General features: G+C 53.1%; 2 protein-coding genes across 4 annotated transcripts in view; both read left to right on the top strand.

Annotated features, from left to right (window-relative positions):
* Positions 1–8031, top strand: part of DPP9 (dipeptidyl peptidase 9) — a 30254-nt gene extending 22223 nt beyond the window's left edge. For all 3 annotated transcript variants that reach the window (XM_075903056.1, XM_075903054.1, XM_075903055.1), the window contains 9 exons: positions 100–179; positions 2266–2418; positions 2884–3019; positions 3657–3802; positions 4198–4344; positions 4501–4653; positions 5330–5472; positions 6121–6232; positions 6725–8031. In XM_075903056.1, the coding sequence (XP_075759171.1) occupies positions 100–179; positions 2266–2418; positions 2884–3019; positions 3657–3802; positions 4198–4344; positions 4501–4653; positions 5330–5472; positions 6121–6232; positions 6725–6817 (1163 nt within the window). In that variant the 3' untranslated portion in view covers positions 6818–8031. The remainder of the gene's footprint in view (positions 1–99; positions 180–2265; positions 2419–2883; positions 3020–3656; positions 3803–4197; positions 4345–4500; positions 4654–5329; positions 5473–6120; positions 6233–6724) is intronic.
* A 180-nt stretch (positions 8032–8211) lies between these two features.
* Positions 8212–16078, top strand: part of LOC102463027 (procathepsin L-like) — a 15255-nt gene continuing 7388 nt past the window's right edge. Inside the window, exon 1 of the mRNA XM_075903061.1 lies at positions 8212–8647. The gene's annotated coding sequence lies outside the window, so the exon portion shown is untranslated. The remainder of the gene's footprint in view (positions 8648–16078) is intronic.

Below are 16078 nucleotides of genomic sequence, written 5' to 3'. Positions count from 1 at the left end.
CTTTCTGCCTCACCCTGGTTAGGAGGGCATTTCTGAGTGTACTAGTCTTGTACGCTGTCGGGGGATCGGTGTCTCATCCTTGCACTCCCCCTTTTCTAGAAGATTTCAAATGTCCTATCAAAGAGGAGGTCGCCCTGACCAGTGGGGAATGGGAAGTGTTGGCGAGGCATGGATCCAAGGTACTGGCTACTTTTATTGTCTCTTTATTGCTCTGCTTCTGTACTTGCTGTCCACAGTCCTGGCATGTGCCTTGTGCTACAGGCTCTTGGGACCAGCTAAAACCACTTAGGCTTCATTTTATTTCTAGTTTCTTATTTTATTGCTGCCTTCGCTTTCCCCAGGAGCATTGTAGCTGGTTGCACAGGCAGCCGATTGCCTTCAGACGGGTCTCATATTGCTCCTTTCTGGGAAACCACGTGGGGCAGGCCATAAAAAGGTTCTGAGTCTGAGGTGCCGTAGCCACAAGAAGACCTTCTGTGCCAACCCAAGAGGCATTTGAGAATCGGGGACATGACCTCGTGCTTGGAATGATCTGCTTCCGTCCAGCTCTAGCTGATCCCTCTGCAGTGTCTGAGGGGTAGACGTGTTAGGCTGTAAATTCAAAAACTGCCACGTGTTTAGAACCATTCTCGGCCTGGGCGTCATGAGCGATCAACCTTCACCTCCAGTGTTTATCAACTTACAATGTCTATCTTTATAAGAGGGGGTGTCCCCCTCCATGGCTTGCTCTGTGAAAGGGGTCACCGAAACAAAAATGTGAGAACCCACGTTTAGAGGTACTGTCTGGGGGATTTAGCGTAATGGGAACGTGGGGAGGAGGGACCTGTGGATCGCTTGCCAACAGAACAGCCAAAGCGTGGTGGTGGTAGCCTGCTATGGACTTGTGGCTGCCCAGTCCCTTTCTGCTTTAAGAATGAGGTGCCCTCAGCCTAATTTCTCTCACTTTGTCTGTTTCGGTGTTAATAACGAGCCCCTCTGCTCGGCTCCAATTAACTTGCATTTTCTCTCACCTCCAACTCTTGAGGGCAAGCAGCTTTTCTCCACTTGGGACTCAATCTTCTGTCCATCCCATGTGGATTCTCTGTTTGGCCACAGTACTGCTCCATCAAGCTATGGTTCACATTGTATTCGCGGCAATTATGTGCATGCATTTGTTACTCTGCAAGGTTCTATGCCGTTGTCTTGGCCAGTGTATGGGGATTTATTCTTTCCTGAGAGCCATGCTGGTCAAACTCAGCTGCAGACCCCCAACTACCGGGCTAGGAGCATCATTCACAGTTGAGGAATCTTCCATTCCACATGAAGTTTCTAAAACTGGCTAGCTAAGCTCTGCAGAACTACGCTTAAAAGTCCTATTCTGTCTAGTGTTACAGCTCTAACGTGGTGTGACCTCATCCATGCTGGCTGGCCCTGGAGAGTTTAAAAACTGCTTGAGCTGAACCTATGTTTAAACAGAGAGCTGCAGTTGAGTGGAATTTGGGACTCTGTCATGGGGTAGTGGCTATAGTCTCCCCTCCCCCTCCTCCCTCCCCCTCTGAGTCCAGAGCATGAATGTTTGCATGGTTGTTAGAGATGTGTGTGGCCTCTCATCAGGGAAGCAGTATTGGAATGGGGGAGATGCATCTGTGGTTTTTGCTATAATGAACAGAGCCAGAATATCCTTTGTCTTGGCTTTATGCTCCTTAGCCAGCAGTCTAGTCTGTGCCTACGTGCTGTCTCCTCCAGCGGGAAGGGCTTGGCTTTGTCCTGCCCTTAACACACCAGATCAACAGACGTTGTATCTAAAAACCACAAGCACTTTGACGTGCTCCAACCTTTTTAAGCACAAGATCACCTTTTGAATTTGTCAGTCCAGGATCTACATCAAACCCAAATACCCTTGCGCCACCCCTTCGCTGAGGCCTTGCCCGCCTCACTCTGTGAAGATGGGATACAGGAGAGGGACAGACACATCAGTGCCCCCCTTTCTCTGCCTCCCCCATCCTGCAAAACAAGCAGGAGGCTCCCAGGAGCAGCTCTAAGGCTCTGGGCAGGAGCCAGCATGGCAGTGTGGAGAGGGGCAGATGAAGTGCCAGCACTTGACAACCTCCCAGCCAAACCAGTCAGGATCCCCTGTCAGAGGCTCCAAGATCTACCGGTTGATCCTGATCGACTGGTTGGTACCACTGATCTAAGCTGACTTTGCCTGGTGACAGATGGTTGGAGTGGGGGGAGGGAGCAGTCAGCTGTTTTCCTTTGGCACCGAGCCTTCTGTTCTCCTGGCAGATCTGGGTGAGCGAGGAGACGAAGCTGGTGTACTTCCAAGGCACGAAGGACACCCCATTGGAGCACCACCTCTATGTGGTCAGTTACGAGGCCCCTGGCGAGATTGTACGGCTCACCACACTGGGCTTCTCTCACAGCTGCTCGATGAGCCAGGTCTGTTTGCCCCGTCCATGTGGGCTTCCGACTAGTATGGGTCCTGTCAAGTAATGGTCCAGGAGGGCTCCCTTAGATGTCACGGCTACTGGGGACTCTGCTCTGCTGGACTCTGAGCCCTGAGGGGAGTGATCTAGTGCCTGCTGGGATCTCCTGATGGGACTCCAGAGGTGCCATCATGGGGAGTTGAGATCCAGGGCTGGGTGCATCGGGACAGCTTTGCAATGCACTTACTGCTCTGGAGGAGTAGTGTGATGTTAACAGGCTCCAGAGAGCCGTCCTGTCTGGCTCATGTGGCAGGGTGGGGACTGGACCATGAAGGTTTTGGAGCGAGGGGGTTTGGGATGGGGGGGAATAAGGCTTGGTTAGTTCTCAAGGCCCTGATAGAGATACAGAGCCCCCGCTGAAGCAGCTTGAGGGACTAGCCCTCTTCATGTACCCACACCATCTGTTTCTTGCCTCTAGAACTTTGACATGTTCATCAGCCACTACAGCAGCGTCAGCACCCCACCCTGCGTGCACGTCTATAAACTCAACGGCTCGGACGACGACCCACTCCACAAACAGCCCAAGTTCTGGGCCAGCATGATGGAGGCAGCCAGTAAGTCTTTCTCAGTCCCCTCTGAGCCAGGCGAGCGAGCCAAGAGAGCATCGCACGTGCCAGTAACTGCCCGGGATGGAAGGGGCAAGGTGAAGACCATCAGACAGCAAATTGCTGAATTCCACCCTGCTTGGTGAAGTTGCGAAGTCCTTGGGGGGGGATCTCTTCAGTGGGTTGCATGTTTTAGTGGGATTCTTTACTGCGCTGGTCTGCAGAGATGGGATGGGTGGGGATTCACTGACTGCTTCACCCAAGGAATGTGCAGCTCCTGCTTTGGGTGCCCATAAGGAATTATTTTCAGCCAGCAGCTGTAGCACCCTGCTGGGAAGGCTTTCTGCTTCCTCTTCCCTAGCAGGGTCGCACTAGAGTGACAGTGGGCTGTGCATTGCACAAGGCGCTTGGCATGCAACTTGGTGGGGTTTTAGTGAGCTGTGGGAGGCTCACTTCCCACGTAGCTTCTAGCGAGAGGGGCTCCTGTAGAGGAGAGTTTGCTGAGATCTAGGTTGGTCCCTGTATCCTGGGAAGGAAGGAAGGGAGGGAGGAACTGCAGGGCTGAGTCAGGGCTGTGGCTGGAGGGATTATGAAAGCATGTTGTCCTTAGCTTGGTAGCGAGCGTCTGAACTCGTTTCTCCCTCAGGCTGCCCTGCAGATTACATCCCCCCTGAGATCTTTCACTTCCAGACCCAGTCGGACGTTGAGCTCTACGGGATGGTCTACAAACCTCATCACGTCCAGCCGGGGAAGAAACACCCCACGGTGCTGTTTGTCTACGGAGGCCCTCAGGTAACGGCCCAGAGCCAACAGCTGATTGGCTGGTGCCTTGCAGGACAGAGTGCTCCATAGCTCAGCGCTGCCTGGGGCCCGGCACGCTGCATGGCAGGCACTCGACAGCACTGCCTGGAGTTTGGTAAACCTGCTTTGGTGAACTGCGGCTGGCTTCTCCCATTTAGCCCAACCGGCATGCACCGTGGACTTCCGAGTCAGCGGCTTTTTCCCATCCGGCAAACTCAGTAGCCCCGCTCAGGACCCGGTGGAATGGCCGAGTCTGCTTTCTGCCAGCGCAGAACTCAGCCGTGCTCAGTTGCTACTGCGGGTGGCCTCTGCTAGCATGTGTAAGGTAAAAAGCAAAAGTTTCACCGGGGGACGTACCAGGTGACTTGCCCTTTCTCCTGTGCTAGGTGCAGTTAGTGAATAACTCCTTCAAAGGCATTAAATACCTCCGGCTCAACACGCTAGCGTCGCTAGGCTACGCTGTGGTGGTGATTGATGGAAGGGGGTCTTGCCAGCGAGGACTCAAATTCGAAGGGGCTCTTAAAAACCAGATGGTAATATTTCTCTTTTGCCTTGTCTCCCTTCGCGTCCTTTCCTCTTCCCCTTTCTTAACGCAGCTCGACTGCATTTGTGTCTATTTCCCTCGCTGCCTTGTTGGGTGACTCTTCAATGACCAAACCAACTCATGCGTTCCTGATCCCTCCTTCTAGGGTCAGGTGGAGATAGAGGACCAGGTGGAAGGTTTACATTATGTAGCAGAAAAATACGGGTTCATCGACCTGAGTCGGGTGGCCATACATGGCTGGTCTTACGGGGGCTTCCTCTCCCTCATGGGCCTTATCTGTAAGCCCCACATATTCAAGGTGAGTGTGGCGTGGGTCGGTGTCCTTCTCTAAGCCCCTGTTGTGTCGATGAGAATAATGCCGGGCAGGAAGGATGAGGGGTCTGCACTTAGCAGCCTTCGCTACAGCCTGGATCCCCAAGCCACTTAGGGCAAAAAGCCCCCTTGCTCGGGCAGTTGCTGCCCAGAATCAAGCAGGCACCTCACGCCGTCTGGGTTTGAGACCCGGCGTGGCATGCGGGGACCCAAGCAGACAGGGTTTAGGCACCGCGTAGAGGGAGACTCGTGTTTGGAGCCTGCCGAGCATGTCAGTTGAATGGTGCGATCGGGGCACGTAGGAGCCCCAGTCCCAGGCCGGGATCCCGTTGTGCCAGTTGCTGCACAAGCACAGAACATAGACCGTCCCTGTCCCAAAGAGGTGAATGAGTTTTGCATCCACCCTACACCTGACTGGAGCCTACCTTCCCGTGGGACGGGTACCACCAGCACTGCAGAGTGCTTTGAGGAGTTGAATGGGAAGGCAAATAGGAAATGGGGGAAGAAATGCACCAACTATCCAGACCTCTCAGTCCCTGCCTCCCTGGCTGTGGGATACTCCAGTGCATATGACCAGGGCTGGAAGGAGAGAAAGGCCATATGCAGGCACAAGTGGGCTGGTCCAAGAAAGAGAGCTTAACCCCCCCATACCTGTTTGGCAGGTTGCTATAGCAGGTGCCCCTGTCACCGTTTGGATGGCGTACGATACAGGATACACCGAGCGGTACATGGACGTCCCAGAGAACAACCAGCAAGGTTACGAGGCCGGCTCTGTGGCGCTGCATGTAGAAAAGCTCCCCAACGAGTGAGTACTGTGGGTTGGATTTTATAAGTAGGCCTTTGCGGTGTGAGGCATGATAGGGACTCTGTAGTGTAATGCTTTCTTTGGTGGGGGGGGGGGGTGCACGGGTGTGGTTGACATTGTTAAAAAGCTTACGGGAATAATCCTTCCTGCTCTGTTGATTGGGCCTTGGATTCTCCTCCCTGGTTCCCGAAGCACAGCCAGCGCTGGCCTGCAGACGGCATGTCAGGGTGCTAGCCAGCAGTTAGCACGGTGGGGCCTAAGTCCTCCTGGGAGAAGAGTCCTGGCCAGAGCAAGGTACATCTGATGGTTGCCAGCCACCTGCCCTACTGGGCCGAGCTGCCTCACTGAGAAGGCAGATGAAGGTGCCAGAAGGAGAGTAAGGGGAGAAGGAGAGCAAGGGGGGCTGGTTGGGGAGGAGCCTGTTCAGCGCAGAGAACATCCGTCTGAATGTGGGGGTAGTTCCAGGCTCTGGGTAGCCTGATTGCTGCTCGGCTTATCTGCCTTCTGCAGGTGGCCTTGTGCTCGCTGACCCTCCTCGCCCCTGCCTGGCAGAGCTCCCTGCCAAGTGGGCGAGGTGCTGGCTGGCAGCTCCCTGCTAAAGGGCTTCTGCTGGGCTTTGCTCTGACTCTCCTCCTGTCTCATCTCCAGGCCAAACCGCTTACTGATCCTCCATGGGTTCCTGGATGAAAATGTGCACTTTTTTCACACCAACTTCTTGGTCTCCCAGCTAATCCGGGCTGGAAAGCCTTACCAGCTGCAGGTAGGGGGCACTGGCTTGACGGGGGAGGGGGAGGTCTCGTTAGCCTGGAGGCAGTGGGAAAACTTCCCCCTCCCTGACACGTGGAGTGTGGATGTTGCTAAACCTGGAGAAGCCGTTCCTGCCTGTGGGAGACTTTGGCAGCTGACGGCACAGGCCCGGCCAGTAGGTGGCGCTCTGACACCGCTTGAGCGGCCCTGTGTTCCCATACGGAAGAGTGGTTTGCAATCTGGACTCACCCTCTTGCCTCCTGTTCGGCCTCCTCTGCTGGGGAATTATTTCCCCAGGTGGCCTCTGCCCCCTGGCTGCTCTGACCACTGAGTGGGCTTCTCAGGCCTTTGGCTTGCAGCTAGCCTGCCGCAGTAAGGGAGCGCGGGGTCTCTCCAGACCTTCTCCTCCAATGGACTCAGCCCTGAGCATCGAGAGGCAGGCTGACGGGGGGAAGTCACAAACGCCGTGTTCCTAGCTAACTGCCGCACCTTTGCTTCTGCGCAGATCTACCCCAACGAGAGACACAGTATTCGGTGCCCCGAGTCCGGAGAGCATTATGAAATCACGCTGCTGCACTTTCTACAAGAATACCTCTGAGCGCACAGGCCTCTGCAAACTGGACACTGACAGTTCAGCTCTGCCCTGCCACTCCCCTCCGAAAGCCTCCTCATCCGGGGCACGTACCACCGAGTGCCCATCTCCAACGAGGGGGGAAGGGGAGGGCACCCAACCTATTTCCTCTGGACAGTGTCCCCTTCCTTCACTTTCCAGGTTGGAGCTCTGCTCAGCCACTCACCTCTCTGGCCTGGCTGTTAATTGCTTTTTTTTGCTGCTACTCCCCCTCTGCTGGGATTTCAGCGGACAGTGGCCTGTCTCTGGAGGCAGAGCTCTGCGTCTCTCCCTTTTCCTTCCGCCGCACCTCAGCTGACCCTGTGCACTCACCTGCGAGCCCTCCAGACCTGGGCTGGAGATGGAAGAGCCGCATCAACCAGCTGCCTTAAGCCAGGAGGGAGAGGGGAGAGAATTACCCACTGCCACGTCCTACGGGGTTTGATCGCTGCTGCTGCTTCGTGGCCCGTATGTGATGAGCGTAGGAGCTCTGGGATCTGAGGAGAGCGCCGCGGAAGCATGCAACACTAGTCGTTCGTTGTTGGTTTTTTATTTAATTTTTTTGCAGAGCAGATAGGAGGAAGCAGCCGGGGCTGGCAACAGCATCCTCTGGCACCTTTCTCCGCTGCTCCTGGGCAGAGTTGTGCCAACAGGTAGCATGGCAGCCGAAGCAGCTGGCTACAACCAGATCAGCACTCTCCTGTACAGAAACTGCAGCGTCTGGATTTTGCCCCCCACGATGGATATTTATGCAACTATTTACTCCCCCTTCTCCCTCCTTCCCTCCCCTCTACCCTTCTTTGTGCTGTGTCCCCGCCCCTGCTTTCCTCCCCAGTGCCCTGAGCTTTCAGACATGCACTGAAATTGGCTGTGCTTCAGTTCTCTGCGGGTCAGTGACTGTTTCCCTCGCGCATCTATTTGGCGAACACTCTCCTCTGGTTTTTATTTTCCTGCTCAACAGGAACTGCAGTTCCAGAGAGAGGGGGTCGAGCAATTGCACCTCAGGGGAGCCACCCTCCCTCCCCCACGCCAAGGGTTCTGTCAGGGGCAAAGCAAAAGAGAAACCCACCCTAATGAACCACATGGATTTGCCCTCGAGTATTTTAAGTGCGTATTATGAAAAGAAAATATTTTTATGGATTCTTATTCTTTTATAATTATGAGTGTACGAGGTAGCGACTCATTAAAATATTGGAAGCAGACCCAGCTGTGCTCTCTCTGGTCTTTGAGCTCCCCGGAAGGGGGAGCAGCAGGGTCTCGCCTCCTCTGGCCTGACTGCAAGAGGAGCTCAGCCCCCGGCATCTCCCACCGATGGCTGTTCGCAGGCCATGTAAGCACTTCCCATTTGATATCTGAGGCCTGGTACTGCCATGAGAGGTGGGCAGATGGGGAGCACGGGCCTGTCTCTGCTCATCTCGCTGCGCAATTGGGGCAGCGAGTCTGAGAAGGCGGCCCTTCATCCCTCAGTCTGACCCTCTGTTCAAGGGAGCAGCGGGTTAATTAACCTGAGAGCGCGAGCCACAGCTCCTGGGTAAGTGCGAAGCATCATCTGCCTGAGCTTTGAAGCACCTCCTGCCCATGGCTATTCACCCGTTGTTCCCCTTTGCTTCTGCCTTGCCTGCCTGTGCTGTAATCACGTTCTCGCTGCTCCCGGAAGTCCTGTTGGGTAAGAGGCTGAGCAGCACTGGTGGGGGAGGGTGGTGTGATGAAGGAAGTTGCACACATCTACACTTCTCGGAGTGAAGGCGCTGGCTGCCTCCTAGCGCAGTGAGAAGAGGACTGGAGTTGCTTGCTTTCTCCTAGCCGCCGGAGACCCAGGTACGTGAGAGTCCATCGAGAACAAAGCCCTTGTGCACTGCCAGGATAGTTCCTTTCCCCTCTTTAATCCGAACAGCTTCCTCACTCTTGAAAGAGCAACAGATTGCAGAACACTTTGGATTGGTCCTGCCTTGGGCAGGGGCTCTGGACTTGATGACCTGCTGAGGTCTCTTCCAGCTCTGATTCTATGACAGATCCGAGCCCGTCAGGCCCTTATTCCCAGCCTGCTGCATCCTTTCCTTTTCCTCCTGACTCTTTAGACTGTGTGGTAGGAAACCAGCAATGTCCAACCTGCCTCGTAAGCTCTCTAGCGCTCAGAGCCCAAGGCAGTTTGTCATATTGTGCGCTAAGTGGACTTAATGCTTCTGCAGCATTTTTTTTTAAAGTCCTTCTGCAGCGTTTCCAAATCTCTCCGCTGTTGTGATCATCCAAGTTCACTCCTTGAATTTGTAAGATTCTTCCATGCCATGAAGAGGGGCTCGTGTGTGCTCTCTCTCTCTCTCTCTCTACAAGAGGGATTGAGAACTTGCAGTAGCTGGGAGATTGACCGTCTCCAATCTGTTACTAGAGCCTATTGGGCTCTATGGACAAATTAGGTAGCGTTCCCACCGTATTCCTCTCAGCGGCCCCTCACCTCATCCCTACCTCTGTGATGCTGAGGTTGTGCCTCTCTTCCTGTATCTCATGAGGTGTGGCTGGCGTGTTCAAATGAATTGCACCTGGAAGCACGTGGTACTCGTGGACCGAGTGTGGATAATATTCCACGAGAACAGAACTGCTCTCCAGAGCTGGTTGGGAAAGGAATTATTTCCTTATGGGAAAAATAGGAAAGTCCTTTTCTCCCTGTTTTTTCTTTCTTTGTTTAAAATGTTCTGCTCTGAGGGGCCAGAATGTTGGTTTTTAAAATCACACTTTTTTGTTCCAGTGTTGGGGTTTGAAAAGTATCTACTGGGGAGGAGTTCACAAAAAATTCAGCTTAATCCAAAAGCCACTTTCTGCCCACCCCCCCCATGGAAAACTTTCTAGCATCTCCCTTGATTACTGCACCGTGTTTTATTAGTCTCAAGTGATGGGCAGCCATGAGGGTCCCTAGAGATTGAGACAAGCTGCGTGAGATAATGAAATCTCGAAAGATTACATCTTCCATCTTGACTCTAATGCTTAGTGGCCCGACGGTGATGGGTCTTTGAAAGCCATTAGACAATGCTACGTTAATGGGAGGGTGTGTGTGTGTTCAGGGGCTAGAAACTGTCTGTCTGTTTTCTTTCAGGGGCTAAAAACTTTGTGCCCTTTGCTTACTCTTTCATGACTGAGCTATGTTGGAACAATATTGCCACATTCTGAAGAGCTGTGTTGCTGTGACGCACAACCCCCAGCGCTGCATTATTTACAACACTGCAGTAGTTTAAGGGGGAAAGAAAAGGGCCCTCAGTGTGGTGTCTGGAAGACAGATGCCTAGGGGCAGAGCTCTTGTTGCATCGTTGGGGAAAATTATAAAGTATCAAATGCACCAGAAAATTCTCCCAAAGGGAGTTCGCCGAAACCTACCTGCCAGCTTCTAACGTTCAGCGAGCCCCCTCCCACCCACGGCACAGCTATGTTTAGCCCTCACATTTGTTCTCCATTAACACAGTGGCATTACAGTGCCTTATAGTTCCTCCCCCCTAACTGGTAACCCTTCCACTCTTTCTAGGCTGTTAGGCTGGCAGCCTTTGTCCGATAGACTCACTGTTTTGTAGAAATTCTGCCGCAGCCCCAGATCTAACCTACGAACTCGATGGCTGATGTGGCTGCTGCAGCTGTCCTAGCCAGACACGTGGCCTCACACACCTGTTGCAGCCTTCGCTTGCTTCAGGGTGTAGGCTCCTTCAGGCCGAGGGGCTGGACTGGCCAGCACATGCAGTCATTTGCCCAGTGCCACACGTGTATCCTCATTCTGAGCTGGTGCCATCTTACACTGGCTTGGCCTTGGGGTAAAGGATGCACAGAGGGAAATGGAGAATCGAACCCACTTCCCAAAGGGCGTGCTATGGAGTCGTGTGTGTTGTTTCCGCCCACCAACAGCAACACTTACATAGATCAAGGGGCAGAACCAATTCAGGGAGGGCAGCTTGCTGGAGTGACAGATCCAGGGTGTCCCTGACCAGCCCAGCCGTATATGCTCTGGGAGGAAGTGGGAGAGGAAATCCTGTTCCTGTGAAGCTGACACAGGAGTAATGGGCTCTTGGGGGGTGTCGGTACTAAAGATCAGAGGGGTAGCCGTGTTAGTCTGAATCTGCAAAAGCGACGAGGAGTCCTGCGGCACCTTATAGACTAACTGAAGTGTAGGTACTAAAGATGCATCACATGGGGTAGGGGGAGAGGTGGGAGAGCTGGATTTTAGCTCTGTCACGGGCTTCCCAGTGTGAGATGTGCCTCAGTTTCCTCTCTCTGAAATGGGCCTCACTGATATTGCAACAAAGCCAGGAGGCCTCCAGCTAGGGAACAGGCTTGGAGCTGTAGGCAGGATGGTCTTCCAGATCCTTTGCCTGCTTAAGTAATTGGAGGGAGGGGACTGTTCGATCTGCCTCCTCTTAACCCTAGGCATTAGCCACCACCTTCCTGCTCTCCTGAGCTCCTGTGGGAAGGGCCCTGAGCTTAGAACCCAAGGAGCAGTGCCTCACACACAGCTCTGCGATCGCCCACGCCTTGCGATAAACCTTGATGCAAAGTAACAGCCTTCTCTCTTCCTCCCCCGGTTTCTCTGACCTTATCCATCACACATGCGATTTCTGCCTCCCGTCATGCTGCTCACAAACAGCTCTACTTATCAGCACTGCGGGAGGATGTGTGAGAGTCTGCGGCAGCCACAGCCCAGGGAGAGAAGGGAGGGGCTGAATGCTGAGAGAAGACGCCTGCAATATTTTCAGTCATTTTCAAATGGGTCTTGAGGTTGGGCTGGACTGTGGCTTACTGGCCAACAGGAAAACCAGCTTCCTAGAGAAACAAGAACATAATGGCCGTACTGGGTCAGACCAAAGGTCCATCTAGCCCAGGAGCCTGTCTGCCGACAGTGGCCAGCACCAGGTGCCCCAGAGAGGGTGGATCGAAGATAATGATCAAGCGATTTGTTTCCTGACATCCCTCTCCAGCCTCTGACAAATAGAGGCCAAGGACACCATTTTATCCCCTGGCTAATAGCCTTTTATGGACCTAACCTCTACGAAATTATCTAGCTTCTCTTTGAACTCTATTATAGTCCTAGCCTTCACAGCCTCCTCTGGCAAGGAGTTCCACAGGTTGACTACACGGTGTGTGAAGAAGAACTTTCTTTTATTAGTTTTAAACCTGCTACCCATTAATTTCATTTGGTGTCCTCTAGTTCTTCTATTTAGGGAACTCATAAATAACTTTTCTTTATCTGCCCTCGCCACTCCACTCATGATTTTATAGATCTCTATCATATCCCCCCTCAGTCGCCTCTTTTCTAAACTGAAAAGTCCCAGTCGCTTTAACCTCTCCTCATATGGGACCCGTTCCAAACCCCTAATCATTTTAGTTGCCCTTTTCTGAACCCTTTCCAAGGCCAAAATATCTTTTTTGAGGTGAGGAGACCACATCTGTACACAGTATTCAAGATGTGGGCGTACCATAGTTTTATACAGGGGCAGTAAGATATTCTGGGTCTTATTTTCTATCCCTTTCTTAATAATTCCTAGCATACTATTTGCTTTTTTGACCACCGCTGCACACTGTGTGGAAGTTTTCAGAGAACTGTCCACGATAACTCCAAGATCTCTTTTCTGATTTGTCGTAGCCAAATTAGCCCCCATCATACTGTACGTATAGTTGGGGTTATTTTTCCCGATGTGCATTACTTTACACTTATCCACATTAAATTTCATTTGCCATTTTGTTGCCCAATCACTCAGTTTGGTGAGATCTTCTTGGAGTCCCTCACAGTCTGCTTCTGTCTTGACTATCCTAAACAGTTTGGTATCATCTGCAAACTTTACTACCTCACTGCTTACCCCTTTCTCCAGATCATTTATGAATAAGTTGAAAAGGATTGGTCCCAGGACTGACCCTTGGGGTACACCACTAGTTACCCCTCTCCAATCTGAAAATTTACCATTTATTCCTACCCTTTGTTTTCTGTCTTTTAACCAGTTCTCAATCCAAGAAAGGACCTTCCCTCTTATCCCATGGCCATGTAATTTATATAAGAGCCTTTGGTGAGGGACCTTGTCAAAGGCTTTCTGAAAATCCAAGTATACTATATCTACTGGATCCCTCTTGTCTGCATGTTTGTTAATCCCTTCAAAGAACTCCAAGGCTATGTCTAGACCGGCATGATTTTCCGGAAATGCTTTTAACAGAAAAGTTTTCCGTTAAAAGCATTTTCGGAAAAGAGCGTCTAGATTGGCACGGATGCTTTTCTGCAAAAGCACCGTGGCCAATCTAGACACGCTTTTCTGCAAAAATGCCCCGATCGCCATTTTCATGATCGGGGCTTTTTTGCAGAAAACAAATCTGAGCTGTCTACACTGGCCCTTCTGTGCAAAAGGGACTTTTGCCCGAATGGGTGCAGCATAGTATTTCCGCAAGAAGCACTGATTTCTTACAGTAGGAAGTCAGTGCTTTTGCGGAAATTCAAGCGGCCAGTGTAGACAGCTGGCAAGCTTTTCCAGAAAAGCGGCTGATTTTCCGGAAAAACTGGCCAGTCTAGACACAGTCCAATAGATTAGTAAGACAGGATTTCCCTTTACAGAAACCGCGTTAACTTTTGTCCAACAAATTTATGTTCTTCTACATGCTTCACAATTTTATTCTCTACTATTGTTTCGACTAATTTGCCCGGTACTGAAGTTACTTACGGGTCTGTAATTGCCAGGATCGCCTCTAGAGCCCTTTTTAAATATTGGTGTCATAGACATTTGTCCATGATGCGTCTAGACTCTTGCTCATGAGGAGGCTTGGAAAGGTACATTAATAAATGTCGGTAATTGTAGATTTCATCCCAGACACACACTGATCCAAAACCATCCCACAGATGATGATGGAGATGGACAAAGCTTGTTCGTGTCTCAGCACAGAAAGCTCTTGACTTTGGGTATCATTTCACAGGTCTTGTTGCCACTGGGTGTTTGAACGGTTCTAAGAACATAGCTGCCATGCGGGTCAGATTATCCTGTCTTCTAGCAGTGGCCAGTGCTTTGTGGCCCAGAAAGGACGAGTAGAACAAGCAATAAGTGATCCAACACCTGGTGCCCATTCCTAGCGTCTTGCGAACGGAGGTGGGCGCATGTCATCCCTGCCCATGCTGGCTAATAGCCATTGAGGGACCAGCCTCCATGAACTTGTCTGGCTCTTTTTATGAAGCGTTCACTTGTGGAAGCTTAAGTTATCGGTTGAGGGAAACAAAGCGAGTGGTACGAGCTGAGTTGTGACCTCTGCAGTTTGCAGCATCAGGCCCTGGGAGGCCAGTACTGAACCCCCAACCTCTTTGTAACCAACAGAGCTGCCAGTGCAGGCTGTGGGGCAGGGACTGTGCCCCTAGAAGCTGCTGCAGCGGAACGGGAGTGCCTCTCCCCCGAGCTTGGATCCCAGCGGGCAAACAGGCTTGGCCGCTCAAGCTAAGTGAGTGGGAGTTCGGCTGCTCGCCCTGGGAAGCCTGCCCCTCCTCCATGCAGTGTAGACATACCCTTCGAGTTTGGCCAAAGGAGCTGGTCCTAGAGGGGAACCAAGGTCAAGGCTTCTGTGACACCTCCCAGCAGCCTGGGCAAGAAGTGAGAGTGCTAGTTGGGCAGCTGACCCGAAGGAGGCAGCCCCAAGATCAAAGAACTGTTGGTAAGAAGGGGTGCAGAGGAGAGCCAAGGCACTGGCGTAGCGATGTGTGTTAAAGATGAGGCAGAAACGAGGAGTGATGGGATGCATGAAACAGTCGGGGCTGAAATCCCTTGGGGAAAGCAAGCTACTCGAGGTTCCTCTGCACTGGTGGCTCCAGGATCTGCATTGGACATGGCAGTGAAATCAAGACCGCCGGGAATTGTGTGTTTCTGGGCGATTTTAACTTCCCAGACAAGTGCTAGCAGGGCCCATGTTTACCTGGGTGTGATCGCTGACCTTCACCAAGTAGGCCCTGAGCCAACAGCAGGAGAAGCCTTTTCCAGCTTGGTCTTGGTGAGCAGTGAGGACCTCCGAGAAGAACTGGTTGTAGGGGACCGCCTCGGTTGCTGCTGAAACTAAATGGAAGGATCCACCAAGCTGGACCTGCAAGTAGGCTCCTTGATTTCCAAAGGGCTAACTTGAGCAAATGAAGGGGGTTAGGGCAGTGGATCGGACTGAGCAGCTCCAGGATCGGAGACCCACTAAATGGAACTCGGGAAGATCCAGCGCGGCAGCATCGATTTTCCACGTAGTGAAGAAAACAACACGGCTGCTGTCTATGGGGGCAGTAAGGAAAGAGCTGGGAGAGGCAGAACCTCCTAGAGTGGGGAAAGAGGGTCTCTGTTTCCTACCTGCTCCCAGCCCCTCAAGGGGCCTTGCCCCTGCTCCCACCCATCTGGCTCCCACTGTTGCCTCTGCATCCCGCCCCCCAGCTGTGCCCAAGCTTACATGGGGGCAGAGCCCCCTGAACAGTCCCATTGCTGCTTTGCTTCCCGCTCTCTTCCGACTGCTGCCACTGCCCTGGGCTGCAGCTGTGGCAGCAGCGACCCTGCCTGGCCGGCACCTCGCTTTGGCAGCCGCGTTTCCTGTTGATCTCGGGCAGTGGGGAGGTGCCCATCGCTGGGCAGCCCTGGTGCTACGGTGTCCGCACAAACCGGGCTAGCCCCGGGAAGAGCTACCGGGCAGTGCGGCGTTGCCAGAGTGGATCAGGCGGTCCTGTCTCCCAGCTCTGATGATGGTCAGTGAGCGCCGGCCCCACGCTGGACCCTGGAGAAAGCCAAAGTGCAAATGCAGCTCCGGGCCCAGGGAGCCTGAAGTGCAAAGGGCACGTGGACAGGGCCGGCGGCCCCCACGCTCTGCTGTGATGCAGGGCGGCGACGCCGTGCTGGAGAGCCAGAGCTCCAGCCTGCTGCACCGCGCTGTCTAACCCTGGGTTGAATACGGGGCAGGCAGGGGCCCAGGTGCAATCAGTAACCTTGCAGCTGGTGCAGGGGTGAGGGAAAGGGCTCAGCTCTTGGCCCTGAGCTTGGATTCCCGTCTGCCCGCCAGACCTCAGCAGGACCGGCCGACCTGGGGGAGGGCTTGGTTATGGGTTTGCTGAGACGGCACGCAAGGGGATCCTGGGCAACGGCTCCATCGCTGAGGTGTAACCAGCTAGGAGCTGGACCGAGAGCCCCCACTGCCTCCTGGGAGCCACTCGGTGGCTGTTCCAGCGCCAGCACTTTTCAGCCTGGCCTGGAGAGGAGCTGCCGGGCAGAGGGGGCTTTTAAATGAGTTTCCTGG

This window comes from Pelodiscus sinensis, chromosome 19 (assembly GCF_049634645.1).
Source record: "Pelodiscus sinensis isolate JC-2024 chromosome 19, ASM4963464v1, whole genome shotgun sequence".
In the NCBI taxonomy this organism is placed as follows: Eukaryota; Metazoa; Chordata; order Testudines; family Trionychidae; genus Pelodiscus; species Pelodiscus sinensis.
The sequence above is the reverse complement of the archived record's forward strand: the minus strand, read 5'-3'. Positions and strand labels throughout refer to the sequence as shown.